General features: G+C 41.3%; 1 protein-coding gene across 2 annotated transcripts in view; it reads left to right on the forward strand.

Annotated features, from left to right (window-relative positions):
• AP2B1 (adaptor related protein complex 2 subunit beta 1) overlaps positions 1-19,405 on the forward strand; it is a 340,179-nt gene that overhangs the window by 249,929 nt on the left and 70,845 nt on the right. For both annotated transcript variants that reach the window (XM_029612743.1, XM_029612744.1), the window contains one exon: positions 1,151-1,280. In XM_029612743.1, the coding sequence (XP_029468603.1) occupies positions 1,151-1,280 (130 nt within the window). The remainder of the gene's footprint in view (positions 1-1,150; positions 1,281-19,405) is intronic.

The raw sequence follows: 19,405 nt of genomic DNA on the forward strand, positions 1-19,405 counted from the left end.
CATCCCAGCAAGCTCTGTTGACAGTGCTGACATTTCCAGAAGTACAAGTGACCTGTACCAGAAAATCTGCATTTTCATGCTTTAGTCCAGCGTGGTAGAGCTCTGTTCCTCTGGACATTTGGCTGAAATTCATAGCTTTGCTCAGGATCTAAGATACAACTAGTTCCCTGCTGAGCAGTTACGGGCTTCCTCTGTATTTTTATAGAATTTAGACAAGAATTCCGAGTGGCTACATCGTTGGCCTCCTTTGCCTTCCTTAACTTCAGTTGTGCTTTGGTTGTATTTGCAAAACAAATTTACAGTTTTTAGCAGAGACCTTTTTGTTGTTGATTTTTCCCCCTTTAACACCCTCAATCTTTAGCCCTTCCCAGATGGCATAGCTGCCAGCTCGAAGGGGATCTATCTGCTGGGAGGAGTGGACTCTGTACTGCTTGATAGCCAGCAGGGGCTGCTACATTGTCCTCATCCATCTCCAGTTCCCTCCCACCCCAGGGCCTGAAATATCTCCTCCGTGGCACACCCTTGCCTTACTGGCTCCTGACAGATGAGTAAAAGGGGAGGTGAGGGGAGGTGAGGGGTCTAAACCAGGATCCCCAGTGCTACAACACCATGCCATGGAGCTAGTGCATCAAATAAAGTTTGTGTGTGTTTATAACAATTTACACTTTGATTTGAACTTGAAAATAAACATTTATAAATTCCCAGGAAGTGTTTCATTTATAGTTGAATAGCCTATAGCTGCCGCTGTTTTGTGGCAGGTCCATTGCAGGAACACACTCTGCTCTTGTGCGCAGTCAGTACTATGTTAGCTAAGCATCCCCTCAGTGTGTTCAGAAGCAAGTCATGCATGCAGTAATTTCGTGTAGGTAGACGTGCCAGGCTGATCTTTCTAAAATCCTGTGAACCTTCAGTAACGCTGGATGCAGGTGTTTATTGGGCATGTCATTTTTAGCTGGTAGAGCAGATTTGACTTGTACGTACCCACGTATCTAGGTGTGATGCACAAAGTTTAAGGAGACATTCTCAGATTGAGTATATTGGTTAAGAATCGATTTGTGATGACGACTAGTTAGTACCAGACTTTTAGGTCGGAAGGTACCAACCATGTCTTCACACAACCATATGCTTTGTGCTTTTGTTTTGTCTTCAGTTTCGGCGTAATTCCCAGCACTCCTTTGCCTGTTCACACTCCGCTCATGCCTAACCAGAGTATTGACATCTCCCTTCCCCTCAACACCTTGGGACCTGTTATGAAGATGGAGCCGCTCAACAACCTCCAGGTAAGGGGTGTGCAAGGGATGAAAGACAGCTGACTCCTCCTCTTTCTAATTGATATTTTCCCTTTAAAACTTGAAGGTTAGAAACAAGAGTCTGGCACTAAATGAGCTGTTCCCTCAGCACCATCTCCCGGCTCATTACCGTAGCAGTATTTAAGGTGGAAGGCATGCTTGACCAAGAAAGATTGCAAAGTCTGGCACACAGACCTCACAGCCTCCAACTCTCCCCGCCACACTCACCAGCTTTCAGGCATGGTACTTGATTAGGTGGCGTTGATCTCTGCTAATTAGTGCCCAGCTTGTTTCTTCCATCTTCCAGAGAGCAGCGTCTGTTGAGCCGTCTGACGTCTTTTCTTGTACTTAGTAGGTGCATTTTATACAGCGTCACCATTTTTAAGGCCCTGCATGCACCCAGCATGTTCCAGAGAGTTGAGGCTGTGGTCCAGTCGGTCTAAAGCATTTCACATTTGGTAGTTTCATTTGGGAGCTGTTGTGTTTCTTACTATGAAGCGCTTCTACCCGTGCGTTTACATTTTGCTCTCGAAAGCTTAAGATGTTTGCTAACACGTCCAGCCTTTCCGGCTTCTCTCATGGAACAGATCTGTTCTCTGCTGTTTAAGGCTCTGTGTATGTCCATGACACTCCAAAGGTGACTTGGGCTCCTCGTGCGATGGGCCGTTAGGCTTGGTCGTTCTTTCCATAGTTTGTCAATAATATAAGTAGCAGCCCTCCCCATGGCAATGCCCTCTTCTGGGCTCTGAGTGGTGTGATATTGCTTTGATGAATGTGTGAAAACTTTGGCGCTGCTCATGCTCTCTCCCAGAAACCAAACTCTCAAAGATCTGCTGTGCTCCATACAAGTGCTGTCTTGGAATGGTAGCTTTTGCTGAAACCTGCATAATATGACAGATAGAGAGCTGTGAATTGCAAGGTCCTAATTACATGTTCGGATTTCGAGATGAACCTCAAAAGCCAACCCCCTAGGCTTTGTCCTGAACCTGAAAACATAATTCCCACTTCATTTCACAGTCCCTGTCTAGCAGATACTATCTGCATCCTACCAATGGAGTTCATCCAACAAAGCTGCAAGCCATTTGTTTTCTCCATTTATAAAACCAACTCATTCTTTTACATTCCCCGTAACTCTGAAAACAGCCCGGGAAGCTGCACCACCCGTGCCCTCATTTCTCCGGACATTGCTTCCAGGGCCAGATTTAAAACTTCAGCACCCCATAGGTACTTTGGGGCAGGGCCCCTTCTCCCTTAGAAATAATGGGAGGGGGGTGGGCCTTGTCCAGACTTTGCCCTCTCCCCTTGGCTTCTTGTCTCTCTCTCCTCACCTCCAGGCCTCCTGACAGTGTTATTTTCATCTAGCAGTCATAACATTGACATCTTCGCATGTTATAAACAATCCAACACTTAATAGACCAATACAAAATAAAACATCAAAACATACAATACAATGCAAAACTCAATACAGTCAAAAGTAAACGAAGAAAACCAATTTCTGTATGTAGAACAATCTTTAATTTCAAATTCATGTCCTTTTTTTTTTTTTACATAGAAACATAGTAATGACGGCAGAAAAGGACCAGATGGCCAATCCAGTCTGCCCAGCAAGCTCCTTACAGTAGTATCTGCCGCTCTGTGCAGGATTACCCCCATGTTTCTCTCAAGGATAGTAACTGCCACTCCGTGTAGTTAATCCCAAGCCTTATGATAAGAGTAATAATATCTACAATCAATCAAAACCAAGCAACTGTCAAACCCATAAATTACTGCTGGCAACATTTTTACTGGATGAGGAGCCTTCTTGATAATTCATACAATGCTGCTTGATGTTCATTGATTTGGGACTTTGGCCGTAGAAGCCATCCTGCGCTTTTTCCCTTTTGTCTGCCTTTCAGTACCCCAGACCATAAAAACCAGGGCCCATGTTGGTCATTGTCTGTATCCAGTTCCCCTCCCCCAGCTTATGTGACTTTTCCTGCAACGTTTTGCAACAAATTAAGCATGTAAACCCAGTTACTTAAAATTTATGGAATGTAATCCAGGAATGCCTCTTATAAATGGGTGGCACTTTAGCCTTCCGACTCTTACATTTTCAGTGAGGGGGGTGTGTTAGAGCCAATAAAATAAATGGTCACACCTTCTGACCTCCAAGACTGCTGTCCCTATGTAAATGTACTGATGAGCGGTTGCTCTCGTATCTCCTGGGTCAACCTGAGGGACAGGCCCCCAACAGGAGCAAAGGTCACAGCTACACTCCATGCACACTGAGTCTGGCTCACTTGTCTGGTGGGCTCAGTCTTGCTGCGTCTCGTTCCTTTGCCAGGGAGCAGGAGGCCGAGATCAGTGTCCAGCATTTTCTTTCTTTGGAAGCCGTTGTCTATTAAAGACTTGCCCCACTGACAAGGCTAGATCTAGTTGTACTTTGAAATCCATGGTAATTGCTCATGCCGAGTATGAGCAAATTAGAGAGAGGGAGAAATGAGACCTTTTGGGTTTATCGCCAATGTTTTCAGCAGCCATTGGAAGCTAATGGGTTGGGCACCATCGCTGTACAAGTAGTGTCATCATAGTAGTGTGCTAATGTGGTAGCCAGAAGATACTGAGCAAGTTTTCATGCAATAATCCAAGATCAGAGCTTTTATGTTTTTTTGAAGCAGATTGACCAGACTGGACTATAAAGTTTAAATAGCAATTTCAAATATACATTATATTTGTTGCTTCTAATATCCTTAATCCTGTTTTCTATGATAATTGTGGTATTTATTTATTTATTTATTTAGGGATTTTTATATACCGCAGTACGTAAAAAGATACATCACCATGGTTTACAATAAACAATTAGCAACAGGCTTTACAGATAACAGGTATGAATGATAACAGGCAGTACAGACAGTAAACCATAAATTAATATAATGTTTTACATACAAGAATGAATAATGGTAGTGAGGGTGATTCCACTAATGGAGAAATTATTTACTTGATAATTTTGTTTTCCTTAGTGTAGACAGAAGGACTCAGGACTAGTGGGTTTATGCTCCCTTGCTAGGAGATGGGGCAAGCTAACGTCACAGTATATATAACCCTGCAGGGACCCCAGCCTGCCAGTATTCTCTTCAAAAGCAACTATGCACAGACTAGCAAAAAGCTTGATAAAAAACAGATAACCAGAACTGTACTCAACCAACCATAAACAATGAACTCACATAAGATTCTAGGAGCCCCAAGCTAGGGACTGGATGAATGCTTACTAGTAATCCCTTGGGACCTAGAGCCCCACAGGAGGACTATTGACTCACTCATGAGGTAGCCGAGGGCGGGAAGCTGAGTCCATCTGTCTACACTAAAAACGAAACTATACACTAGGAAATTGAGAAATTACTTACCTGATAGATGGACTCAGGACCAGTGGGATGTACCAAAGCTTCTCCCCAACAGGGTGGGAGGCTTCTCACGGTCCAGTTAATACCGCACATGCAAAGGCTGCATCCCTCCCGGGCCTGCACATCCAGATGTTAAAACCTGGAAAAAGTGTGTAAAGAGGACCACGTCGCAACTCAGCAGATATCGACGGGAGACAACAGACTAACCTCTGCCCATGACACTGCCCAAGCCTTAGTGGAATGAGCCCTAACCTGAGTAGGCAATGGCTTTCCAGCATCCATATACGTGGCCCTGACCCCCCACCTTAATCTAATGAGCTATGGTAGCCCGCAAAGCCAGAGTGCCCTGCTTACTCCCACCATGGAGAACAAACAGGCGATCCGTCTTTCAAAAAGACACAGAGACCTCCAGAAAGCACACGACAAGATGCTTAACATCCAAGGAGTGCAAGAGGCGAAACTCCTCCGCATCCCTGACCTTATCCAGGGATGAAAGTCTGAGATTATCTTGGGGCAAGAAGGATGGAAAGTATGCAGCTTTAGCACCCCTGGAGTCACCCAAAGGAACAGCTTCTGGCAAGACTAGGCCTGCAGCTCAGAAATCCAAATCGTAGAACATATAGCCTCCAGGAACACAGTCTTCAAAGTCAACAACTGTAAGGAAAGGGTACACAGTGGTCGGAACTTAGGGCCCACCAAAAAGTCCAGCACCAAATTAAGACTCCACAATGGAACCGGTAACCTCAAGGGAGGCCTAGGGTGCTTCATTCCCTTCAAAAAAATGGGCCACATCAGGATGAGACAACAAGGAAACACCATTCACCAGGCCTCTGAAAGAGGCAAGAGCTGCAACCTGCACCTTCAAGGAATTAAGGGCAAATCCCTTATTCAATCCATCCTGCAAAAAATCCAGAATGAGAGGGATCTTAACTGAACGAGGAAGAGCACCCTGCTCCTCACACCAGGCCTCAAATCCTCTCCAAACCTGCACATAAGCCAAGGAAGTAGAAAACTTGTGCGTGCAGAGTAAAATAAAATGGCAATCATCACAGAGGAATAACCACGCTTTAACAAGCGAGCTCTCTCAAGGGCCAAATTGTAAGACAGAATCGAATCAGATCCTCATGAAGAACCGGTCCCTGCTGAAGTAGATCCATGTGCAGCAGAAGACGAAGGGGGGCCTCCACCAGGAGTCTTCGCAAATCTGCATACCACAAATGCCTGGGCCAGTCTGGCACCACCAGGAGTACTAGCCCCCTGTGGCCTTTGACCTTGCGAATTATCCTGCCCAGCAAGGGCCACAGAGGAAAGGCAAAAAGCAATCTGTCTTCCGGCCAGACCTGTTCGAGAGTGTCTTTTTTTTTTAAACCCTACCTGAGTTCAGCGCTTACGTGTTGCGGGGGGAGAGGGCATCAGCCATCACCGCCGCACTCTGCCTCCTGCGTTTGCTGCCTTTCAGCTGAACTAGCAGCTAAGTCCACGCTGGGAAACCCAGCTACTGGACCAAGGCACACTTCTGAGGGACCACGGAAATCACCTCAGGAATTTTCAACTGGGGGAGGGACCTTTAGGCATTGCCGCAGGAGAGTGGGGCTTTCTTTTCCTGAATTTTTAGAATTTCAAATTTCTCCTTTCAGAAAGCTCAAAGCAATCCCCATAGGGAGATGCACGTCCACCATCTGCTGGAGATGAAGAATACTGGCAGACTGGGGTCACTGCAGGGTTATATATACTGTGATGTCAGCTTGCTCCGTCTCCCATCTGTTGGCAGGGGAGCATAAACCCACCAGTTATTAGTTCATCTGTCTACTAGCTAGGAAATGTCTGTTCTAATCATAATACCTCTTATTGTTGGTGATGTCACTCTTAAACTAAGAACTGGATGAAGAAACCTATGTAAGAGAAGATCCAAAAAGCTTTTGCTAGCAAGATGAGTTAATATCTGATGAGTTATTTCTTTGCTTCGGTGTTTGCTGATGAGGATGTTGGGCAGATACCTGTTCCCAAAGATAGTTTTCAAGGGTGATGATTCAGATGAACTGAGCCAAATCACGGTGAACTTGGAAGATGTAGAAGGCCATATTGACAAACTGAAGAGTAGCAAATCACCTAGACCAGATGGTATACATCCAAGGGTTCTTAAAGAAATAAAAAATGAAATTTCAGATCTATTACAAGTAATTTTTATCATTAAAATCATCCATTGTACCTGAAGACTGGAAGGTGGCCATTGAAACCCCGATGTTTAAAAAGGGCTCCAGAGATGATCCAGGAAACTATACATCTCTGAGCCTGATTTCAGTGCTGGGAAAAATTGTGGAAGCTATTGTAAAGAATAAAATCACAGAAAAATAGATAGACATGGTTTAATGGGACTCAGCCAGCATGGATTTACCCACAAATGTGCTTCATGTTTTTGAAGGGGGTGAATAAACATGTGGATAAAGGTGAACTGGTAGATGTGGTGTATTTGGATTTTCAGAAGGTGTTCATGAGAGGCTTCTATGAAAACTAGAAAGTCTTAGAATAGGAAGTGATGTCCTTTTTGTGGATTGTGGTTAAAAGCTAGGAAACAGGGTAGGATTAAATGGTCTGTTTTCATAGTGGAAAAAGGTAAACAGTGGAGTGCCTCAAGGATGTGCACAAGGACTGGTGCTTTTTAATATATTTATAAGTGATCTGGAAAAGGGTACAATGAGTGAGGTGATCAGATTTGCAGATGACACAAAATTATTCAGAGTAGTTAAATCAAAATTAGATTGTGATAAAATGCAGGAGGACCTTGCAAATCTGGATGATTGGGCGTCCATATGGCAGATGAAAAATAATGTGGACAAGTACAAGTTAATAACATATAGTGAAAAATAACCCATGTTGTAATTACACAGGTTCCATCTTAGGAGTTACCATCCAGGATAAAGATCTGGGCATCACAGTTGATGCTTCATTGAAATCGACTGTGTGTTGGGGTGGTGAAAAAAGCAAACACAATGTTAGGAATTATTAGGAAGTGAATGACAAAACAGAGGATGTCATAATGCCTCTGTATCGCTCCATGGTGAGACAGTATCTTGAGTACTGTATGCAGTTCTGGTTAGTGCTCTCAAAATAGATATAGTTGCATTTGAGAAAGTACAGAGAAGGGCGACCAAAATGATAAAGGGCATGGAACGGCTCCCCTATGAGAAAAGGCTAAAGACGTTTTGGGGCTGTTCAGCTTGGCGAAGAGACGGCTGAGCTGAGAAATGATAGAGATCTACAAAATCAGGAGGTGACTTGAATGGGTAAATATGAATCAGTTATTTCCTCTTTCGGCTAATAAAAGGACTAGGGGGACACATCATGAAGTTAGCAAGTAGCACATTTAAAACAAATTGGAAAAAATTCTTTCTCTGAATGTACAATTAAGCTCTAGAATCCATTGCCAAAGGATGTGGTTAAGACAGTGTAGCTGGATTTAAAAAGGTTTTGGATAAGTTCCTGGAAGAGAAGTCCATAAACTGCTATTAATAGGGAATAACCACTGCTTGTTGCTGGCATTAATAGCATGGGATCTATTTAATGTGTGGATACTTGCTGGGTACTTGTGTCTTGGATTGGCCACTGCTGGAGACAAGATACTGGACTTGATGGACCCTTGTTCTGACCCAATAAGGCATATCTTATGTTCCTATGTTTGTTTCTTATGTATAATTATATATCTCGTGTCTTCCATTAATAACATGGATGTTCAATCTAAAAGGCTTCATTTTTAAAGAGCAGCACCTAGCAGTACCAGAACTCTTCAAGATGTTTAAATAAATGTTTCATTTACTATGCGTCTTATGTCCATGGTCACTGCCACACTGACTGCCTTTTTTCTATGGAAAATAAACCACAGTAGCAAGGGTGCATGAATTACCCGTCCCACCACCCCCTCCCTTTCCCTTCTTGTCTGGAACATCAGGTCCCTTGGGAGCAAGTATTCTAAAAATAAAAAAATAAAATAAAACGAGCACGTTCCATTCCTTGGCACTGATGTTAGACAGCCCTCACACCATCCAGCTGGAAAACTGGCAACCCAAGGCGGGACTTTAATCATCCAGACTGGCCCAGATAGCATTCCCAATTGCTTTTCTGCTTATTTATGTGTGGTTTTTATTTATTTCAGCCCTGTGGTTCTCCACCAGGACAGATGGCACGGAAATGTGACGCATACACTGCTCATTTCTTTCCATGTGATTGTCAGAAGTGTAGTGTATTTCACCCTCTACATCTGGGCTTTTCAGACCTGTCCTGGTGGCCCCACATAACATTGGAGAACCAGTATGTGCAAATGTCTCCTGCATGCTTCAACCCTGACAGCTCAGTTGGCTTTGGGGGTCATCAAGGCAGCTTTGGAAAGCCCAAGTGACCAAAACACCAGCTACTGTGTGTGGCTGCAGAGAATGTAGGAATAGGAGAGTACAAAACCCCATCGCTTACCTCTGCAGTTGGTTAACTCATCGAGGCCATTCCCTGCTGTTTCTACAAGTCTCATAGCGCCATCTGTATTATCCCTGGTTGTCCTAGTAATTTTAACCCTAGTCAATGCCTCCCATGCTGTTTTGATAGTCTTAAGTGTATCATTTATATCCCCTCTGTTCTCAGCAGCGTTTGAGTACAAGGGGAAATGTGGAAAAGAGGATTTGCATTCAGACAACAACCAACAAGGACCGAACTTCACAGTCTGGGTAAACAAATAAGTGTGGGGGTAGCTTGCTTATTACAGCGGTTACTACCCTAAACCAATTAAGCCTGATACATCACTTTGAATGCATATACAGCGCTGCTCTCTGCTTCAACGGCAGGGGGAATTGTGGAAAAGAGGATTTACATTCAGACATCATCCAACAAGACATTGATCTGTTCAGTCTGGGTAAACAAGCATCGGGGTAACTTGCTTGATGCAGCGGTTACTACCCTTAACCATTAAGCCTTATGATTTACCTTGGATGCAACTCCAACATTACTCTCTGCATCAACGGCAGGGGATGGCAGGAAATTTGAATCAAACAGTTACCAACAAGGGCCCTGAACTTGGTGGTGGTTGGTGAAACAGATAAGTATGGGAAAATGTGTGGGAGCTTGCTGGGCAGACTGGATGGGCCGATTGATCTTTTTTTGCCATCATTTCTATGTTTCTATTCAATAGTCTTCAGACTCCAGTCCTTTCTTCTGCTCTGTCCATAGCTGTAGGAAAACAAGAAGGGATGCCACAAAAAAGCCTTTTTCAATTCTTTATTGGTGGAGACGTGAAAAACGGCCCGACTCTGGCCGAGTTTCGCCACATGAAGTGGCTGCCTCAGGGGCTATAGAAAACATATATATAAAATCACTAAATCATAAATACATAAACAAACCATAAAATTATTAAAACCAGACAATATTCTTAAATGTTAATAGATCATAAATAAATAATAAAATCATAAATACAAAAGTACAAACTCAATCACATAAATATAACACTTATAAAAACATAAAAACAGAATGAAAGTGACAATCGGATAAAACAAGCATGTAAGCAACATCAATCTGAAACTGGCAGGGATCTGCAAAATCAAGTGATAAAAATATATATAGAGTGTCTTACTTATAAATTAATGAATAGTATTACTTTTCTTTAAAAAGATCTGCAATACATGTCTATCTGACAGCAATCTGAAAATCTTAACATGACATATTGAGAGCAATTAAACCAATTAAATTATAAAATAGATCTTATTTCTAAAAAAATTGTTTTTATAGTATAGATGTAACACACCTCAGTTAGCGTCAATCGTGCTTAAAAATCTATCAATTCCTTTCATCAACGGTGCCATATACTAAAAGAAAGATTCAAAACCATCATTATGCATCTAAAAACATCATAATTCATAAACAATCATTGGAACGTATTTATTTAAAAACGCCCATATTTATCAAAACATATTGCATTTTTTAATTACAAATTAATGTTTAGCTAATATTGAAAACAACAGTGACCAACATTACTGCTCTCAGAAAATCTTCATATTAAGACAGGATTAAGCATTAGTTTTATATGCTTTTAGTCAGAGCACTGCTGTCGGACGGTGCCCAAACTTATCAATAGAAGCTCAAATTGTATCGAATGACAGACAACAAAAAGCCTGAATGTTTTAATTGATAAAATCGCTAAAAAGTAGGCAAGTGAGAAATCTAAACCAGTGTGAAACTAATGTAAAAAATCTATAAAAACTAACTTAGATTTCTCACTTGCCTACTTTTTAGCGATTTTATCAATTAAAACATTCAGGCTTTTTGTTGTCTGTCATTCGATACAATTTGAGCTTCTATTGATAAGTTTGGGCACCGTCCGACAGCAGTGCTCTGACTAAAAGCATATAAAACTAATGCTTAATCCTGTCTTAATATGAAGATTTTCTGAGAGCAGTAATGTTGGTCACTGTTTTCAATATTAGCTAAACATTAATTTGTAATTAAAAAATGCAATATGTTTTGATAAATATGGGCGTTTTTAAATAAATACGTTCCAATGATTGTTTATGAATTATGATGTTTTAGATGCATAATGATGGTTTTGAATCTTTCTTTTAGTATATGGCACCGCTGAAGAAAGGAATTGATAGATTTTTAAGCACGATTGACGCTAACTGAGGTGTGTTACATCTATACTATAAAAACAATTTTTTTAGAAATAAGATCTATTTTATAATTTAATTGGTTTAATTGTTCTCAATATGTCATGTTAAGATTTTCAGATTGCTGTCAGATAGACATGTATTGCAGATCTTTTTAAAGAAAAGTAATACTATTCATTAATTTATAAGTAAGACACTCTATATATATTTTTATCACTTGATTTTGCAGATCCCCGCCAGTTTCAGATTGATGTTGCTTACATGCTTGTTTTATCAGATTGTCACTTTCATTCTGTTTTTATGTTTTTATAAGTGTTATATTTATGTGATTGAGTTTGTACTTTTGTATTTATGATTTTATTATTTATTTATGATCTATTAACATTTAAGAATATTGTCTGGTTTTAATAATTTTATGGTTTGTTTATGTATTTATTTATTTAATTTATTTATTTTATTTTATATACCGGCAACCGTTTGCACATCGTGCCGGTTTACAAGTAACTTATAAACAAGGAATATATAGGCGAGGCCTTTACAAAGAACAATATGTAACACAGTAACAAAGCAGATAACTAAAAAACTTGGGGAAGGAGGGATAGAGACAAGAGGGGGGGAGGGGGAGGGTGAGAACAGATACATAAGGATAAGATATATACATGGATTTGAGGAGCAGATGGTATGTACACTGGTTATATATGGAATTGTATAAGTGCAGATAAAAACAGACACATTATTTTAAAGTAAGGGTTGAATGAAGTGTTTGAGGTTCTTAGAGGGAAAGGGGGTTAAGTGTAGGGTGTGGTTCCTGGGGGGGATTAAAGGATTTTAGGGGGGTATTGGTGAGAGATGAAGGTTGGGTGAGAGTGTTAGTAGGTGGTGAAAAGGATTGGGGGTATGCTTGGAGGAAGAGCCAGGTTTTGAGATTCTTTTTGAAAGTGGGAGTGGAGGATTCTGTGCGTAGGTGAAGAGGCATTGAATTCCAAAGGGAGGGGCCTGCGAGGGAAAGGGCTCTATTGGTGGTGGAAATGAGTCTTGTGGATTTTATGGAAGGAGCAATAAGGGTTCCTTGGAGTGATGAACGGGTAGGTCTAGTGGAGGTACGAGGAAGGAAAGGTGGGTTTAGCCAGTTGTAATGCTCGTTGGTGATACTTTTGTGGATGAGGGTAAGCGTCTTGTAAATAATTCGTGAGTGAATGGGAAGCCAGTGGAGATCAATGAGGTTGGGGGTAATGTGGTCTTTTTTTCTTACATTAGTGAGGATGCGAGCGGTAGCGTTTTGAAGGAGTTGGAGAGGTTTGATGTGGGTGGCAGGGAGTCCAAGAAGGAGAGAGTTACAGTAGTCAATTTTAGAGAAAATTAAGGATTGGAGTACCGTACGGAAGTCAGAGAAGTAGAGAAGGGGTTTGAGTTTTTTGAGGGTTTGAAGTTTGAAATAGCAACTGCTAAGGATGGATTTGATGTATGGTTTGAAGGTAAGTTGGTTATCAAGTATGATACCAAGGTTTCTTGTGTTAGAAAGCAAATTGGGGGAATGAAGAGTGGAGGGAATGGGTATGGATGCATGTTTAGAGGAGATGAGGAGGAGTTCGGTTTTTTGTGATTTTGTATATATGTGATTTTATATATATGTGATTTTATATATATGTTTTCTATAGCCCCTGAGGCAGCCACTTCATGTGGCGAAACTCGGCCAGAGTCGGGCCGTTTTTCACGTCTCCACCAATAAAGAATTGAAAAAGGCTTTTTTGTGGCATCCCTTCTTGTTGTTTTCCTTCGGTTCTACTGGATCGCCTACCTTGTTGTTTTTTTGAGTCTGTCCATAGCTGTAGCCAATGTTGTTTTTGAGCTGAACACTTTCTGCAGCTCACTCCTGACAAACACTACTCCTGCTGCCCTCCAGCCTCTGCTACCTTTCAGTTCAAAATGTTCTGCTTAATCTTTGTATGGCATCGAGCACTTTTATATCTCTTCATTTATATCTTGAGCTTTTTCCAAAAAGTCATCCTTCCTGTACCCACCTTTTCAGCTTGCATTTGTGTTTGTCACAACCATTCCATGATCTGCTCATGTCAGAGTAACTGGACTAGCAACACCCTTTTCCACATTTGCTTTACTACTAACTACTACGTAACATTTCTGTAGTGCTACAGGACACATGCAGCGCTGTACAAACAACACACAAAACATCTAATTACATACTTTATAGCGTGCAGTGGTGCGCTTTCGAAACCAGAGAAATACAGTGACCATCTCTTGTGAGAAAATTGCTGTTTCCCGCCTTATCCAAGCTGCCATTCGTTGTTGTAGTTGCACTGGTGGCCCACCAGAATTGGTCACTGCCTGACTGAGGTACATGAGGTGTGGTAGGCACCTGACGTAACGATTTCAATTTCTGAAACATTTCATTCAAGCAGATTCCAACACCGGTGACAGCAGTAGGATTTCTAAGAGCGTCTTGCAGCTCCTTGTGGTGCGGGTGAACTGGCAGCATATTCTTGGCACACAGAGTACGTGATAGATTCTACAGACAAGAAGACAGAAAAAAAGCAGCAACATTATACTACTGCTGATCATGTCTGTAGAGCTGCTGTACGGATACACAGAAGAGAGACAGGCCCCGCGCTGTGGAACTTAGTCTGGTCAAGACACACAGACAAGAAAAAGAAACTTCAAAATACGTTGGATGATGCATGGTTAGAATCAACAAGGCTAGGATCGGGAAGAGCCAGGGTTTAATTATTTGCTTGTTAATAAGAGCTGAGCACAATCTGCTCAAACGTATTAGTATCTTGCGTCAACCTCCTTTCCTCCTGCCTTTTTAAATTTTTGTTAAGGATGATAAATGTATTTAGTTATTTATTCCATCTTATATGCCTCAGTTTCTAATAAATTATTCAGTGCAGCTGAGCAACACACATTGATAAAAGTAAAGCATAAAATACACAGAATACATAACTAAAATAGTACTAGCCCAATAAATCAGAACATAAAACAGATTATAAAACATGTTGTGCACAGATCAAATTGCATCAGTTAAAAAGCAATAAATACAGAACTTAAAATAGTTAAGCTTAAATAAAAGCCAGCCTTTTACCTTTTTTCTCAATTTATTTTCTTTGTTCAAAGGCTTTTATTCCACTACCGCAATCAATCAAATGTTCAGAGCGGATTACAAAGTTCTTACAGCATGTACAACAATAAAACAAAACAATTAAAAACACAAGCATACAATATGACAGTCAGTCAATCATGCTACTCTGAACAAGGTTGTTTTTAGCTATTTTCTAAAATCCTTCACCTCCGTTCGAGTTCTAAGGTGATCATGAAGGGAATTCCACACTGTAGCTGAGACATACGAAAAAGCTCTGGCCCTAGTTTTTCTGCAAATGGTGAAGACTGTTCTTTTATAGCCTTAGGAGCTGATCGCAAAGCACAACCTGGTCATAAATTCCCCTCTCATTATCACTTTACGTGGCTCCCAGACCACTCTGTAAGGCCCTCCCCCTTATAACCAAGGGCCACAATTTCCCAGGGGTCGATTCTGCAGCCAGGGCTAGAAAAATCTGCTGCAACGCTTCCTGAACTCTGTGGCACGTTTGCCATGTACGTATGTTTTGTTTATTTAAATGAATTTTATTATCTGCACTCATGCATGTAGTTCATTGCTTAATATGCACTGTGAAATATTTTGTACAAAATAGTCTAATACATTTTACACTCATAGTAACACAGTAAATGACAGCAAATAAAGCCCCAAATAAGTTAATCCAATCTGCCCAGCAATTTGTTTAGGATTGTGACTGTCGCTCCATGCAGGTTAACCCCGCCCCCACTCCTCCCCATGCACAAATGTTACAACTCAAGGTAACTCAGGTTACCCTGTTTCTTCATTGCTGTCCTTAATGGCTAATCCCATGCGCTTTTGAAATTTCGTTTCTGTTCTTATCTTCACCACTTCTTCACTAGCCTTTCCGTGAAGAAATACTTCCTGATAATGATCCTGTGTCTTGGGGTTTCAGGTCATGACTCCTAATTCTGCAGTGCGCTTTCCATCAGAAAAGGCTTGATTCTTGTGCATTTGGTGTATTTAAGTCTGTATCATATCTCACTTGTCTTTCCCCTGCCCCGGGTAGACTTCAAGTCCTCTTCTCATTATGTATCTGGATATTTTCTTCTGTTTTCCTAGTTTCTTTTCTCAGTTTTGGATCTTTCTGCTTTTATTTTTTTCTTTTTTTATTTCCACTTTTGCTTTCTCTGTTCTATTTCCCTTCCTGCTCTTGCTATAGCTCGTCTTTCCTCCTGTTTTCATCTTTCTTCCTTTCCCCTGCAGTTCCTCATTTGCTTCTTCCTCCTCTTCCCAGTTTTCCATCTTGACTTCCGGTGTCTCTTCTTTCCGATTTGTTCCCCCCACCCCACAGTATCTCTGCAACTCTCCGTTCCCCAGTTTTCTTGCTGCTCCCCTCCTCTTTCCATTGTGCTCTGGTACAGCAGCCTGCACAGCAAAGGTTTTCTGTGAGCAAAGTGAAAGTAACCACAAAGTATCTGCAAAATGCTGCAAATCATATTGAAATAAAGAATTCCAGCCACCTGGAGATTTAAGATGACGATTCTTCTAAAAACTAAGGGAATTTGGGCAGTCATGGAATTTGAGCCACCTGATATAACAGCTGTGCAGGAAGTGTAAAATGCCTGGAAGAAAACTGATCAGGATGCCATGAATATGCTTGTCTTGACATTAAGACCTTCATAGACAGGTTATACTACTAACCAGACTACAGCAAAAGGCATCTGGCAGTATTTAAAAGGGGCAAATAGAGGATGTATTCTTGAAAAAAAATGAAATGCCGAGCATGAGATAAACAATGTCAAGTGGGAGAACGTAGAGCCCGCTATTACATGTTACTTTTGTAAACCGTTGTGCTCTTCACTTGGAACGACGGTACATAGAAATAAATAACAACGACGGTACATGCATGCAGTGTGTGGCATCATTAGCTGAACAGCTCCAAATCCTGAGAGCGCCAACTGAGAAGGCAGAAGTTACATCGCTAGCAGTTTAAGGACACCGTCGAGCACGCTGGAGTGGCCAGACGTTTTGATGTGTGTAATGTGTCTGAATTGACTTCAGCAAAAGTTCATCGTGCACTTCTACAAGAACGGTGCCAGAAATTTCATTCTCCAGATTATTGAGTCTGCATATAGTGTGCGCAGAGTCTGAAGACCTTCCAGAGAAAGTGACCGAAAATAAAATGCTGTCATGGCAAGTAATTTGGACATTTCACAAGGGATTGCTATTTTTCATGCAAAGGAAATAAAAATCCTCAAAGTGCAAAAAAGGACTAAATATTTCTCAAGCAAAGAAAGAGCTGAAAGAGAAAATCAGAATGCAAAAACAGCCAGTTATCAAATAACAAGAACACTACTAGATCCACAGAGAAACAATATGCATTCCATGTAAAAAAAAAAAACAAAAAACCAAAAGCAAACCATAGATCAAGAAACAATTGATGACAAAGAGCCATTTTCAGTATATTCTGGCGCTTCTTAACTGGAGTGTGTGAACTACTTCATAACTTCACTGCAGTACAGGACAGATCTGTAACCATGGCAGATGGCACGTCCAAAGAAGCAGTGGGAGTAGGAAGTATTCAATTCAAGCCATATGGAGACGGAGACTATGAAAGTACGATAGCTGAAGATGTACTACATGTACCTGAATTAGCAGACAGTCTCAGATCGATTTCCAAATTACCAATGCTGGATTGAAAATGATTTTTAACAGTCAGTTTCAAAGTTAAAAATGGTAAAGAAGTTTTGTTCACCGCCTTGAAATATATCAGTGCTATACCAGGAAGTAGCCATGCCATGATATATCAGACCAAATACTACATGATAAGGGGTATCAACAAATAGAATCAGAGCAATTCATCTATATATACTGCAACAAGGAGAAATATACTAGCCATTTGTTGGTGACAGTGCATACTATGTATTATCTACCTTTTGTAGGAAACCTTATCATAAATACTACTGTTTAGAAATGGAGACCACTGTACAGGCACCCAACAACTTGCTCAGTTCCATGGTGTTTGTTTAAAGTAGTGAAAGTTTCTATAAAGAGTAACAACTTAGAGAGTAAGATTGAACTAAAAAGTATAGGCATGCCAAGTCAGATCTTAAGTATTAGCATAGAGAGAATGCACACAAAAATGTCAATCAGTCAAAAGAACTGTATTGAAGAAATCCTTTAAAAAAAAAAAAAAATTTTTTTTTGGAATGAGTGTCTATTCCAGTATTAACACCTGTTGAATAAACCACTGCAGAAGAATAAGAATCAATTCTTGTCACTATTCAGGACTGTATAGAGTTAGCTAGTACTGATTTAAGCTATTAGGGCTTCTGATCTGCTCTGTATGTATATTTACTTTCTAATTGTGAGTTGAGTTGCTGGCTGCTCAGTTTGTTTTACCTTATTAATAAAAGCTGTGCCGTTTACTGCTCTTGCAAAGAGGAAACCTCCCTAGCTGGTTTGGTTTTCTTTAGAAGCATTCTGTCGTCTAGAACTCCATTGTGCCACAAATCTCTAACAGAAGCTTTCAGCACAGAGATAACCAGTGCACTTAATGGAAAGCTGTTCTTGATGGCCTTGTGGGTCAGCACAGGGGTTTACTGTGAGCAATGGGCTTTGTGCACTCTCTAAAGACCTACAGGTTCATGGAACCTCACAGATGGGGCGAGTGACTGTTTGGGACCCAGTGGGCAGTCATTGGGAGCTTTCTGAAAAGGGCAAACGTCTTCGACTGCCCACGTGCTGCAGCAGCCCCACGTTTCCCCTTAAGTTTGTTTATCTCCACCAAGATCATTGGCTGCATTTTCTTTCTGTGGCCCCACAGATTGCTGAAAAGTTTGTTTTCCCCTTACTATTACCCCAGTTAGGATTTTTTGACATTTTTAAAACTTTTTTTCTTCATTCTTGCTGAGCTGAGGCATGGCTTTTTTTTTTTTTTTCCTTCACTGTGGCCACATCAACAAACCACTTAGTCTGAAATACGAAATACATGTGACTGTCTTCTGTCAATGAAAATTTCATTTCAATTTGCCTCATCAGTTTTCCCTTGATGTCCAAGAACCAGGCCAAAGGTTTCAGTGTTCTAATTCAAAGGCAAACACAAGATGTCCACACATTTGTCAGATGTTTGGGACAAGGCAATAACTCCAGCTGTGACTTCTATGCAACAATGTCGCCCAGACTGGTTCAGACCCAAAGAAAACCAGGCTCTGAGCCATTCTTGTCAGTAAACTCAAGTGCAGCTGTTGTTATTGTAGGAGCCACATGAGGACCATGGAGCCACAGCAACCACTGGTGGCCTGGTCATGCCAAAGAGATCCTCAAACTCGTCAGTCTGAAAATAAGTTTGAATCGAGAGGAATCTCACTCCCCATGCTCAGTTCTGAACCCTCAAGCAAGGAGCTGAAGAGTCGGCCTTAAGCAGAAGCATAGAAACATCGATGCAGCTCTTTGCATGACCAAGAGCCAGGAGGCTTCGTACTGGCGGCAAACTCTGCTTCTCAGGAAGAGAAGACAGCATGCCAGTCTCCAAAGAGAAGCAGAGGTCATCCAGTCTTTTATGAGGCCCCCAGTGCTGTTGCTGGAATTTTTTTTTATTTTTTTAAGATAGAGCTATGTTGATATGAATGTTGAACTATCCACCTCTTCCTTTCAGCATGAAGCATGCGGACGCCGTAAGTCTGGCACCACTCGCTTGTCGCGATGTAACCTGTGCCGAGTATGAGTCAAGCAGAAAGCTTTTCCAGTCCTCTATTCTCTCTTGGCCCCAAGGAGTTTATCTTTAGACCAGATGTAGTCTTCAGGTTTAGGCAAAAAACAACAAAGGGACAACCTTATACCATGGAAAGATTTTATTAAAAAGCCCGACTGCGGCCGAGTTTCGTCAATTAAGGCTGCATCAGGGGCTTAGTACTGCAAGAAACTCTCACTGCTGCATAAGCTGATGTCAGTCTAGGCACTGATTTTATGCCGTCACCAATTTTTAAAATATAGAAAACTATTGAAACTTGCAACGCAGGAGTT

The sequence above is a fragment of the Rhinatrema bivittatum genome, chromosome 8 (genome assembly GCF_901001135.1).
Source record: "Rhinatrema bivittatum chromosome 8, aRhiBiv1.1, whole genome shotgun sequence".
Lineage (NCBI taxonomy): Eukaryota > Metazoa > Chordata > Amphibia > Gymnophiona > Rhinatrematidae > Rhinatrema > Rhinatrema bivittatum.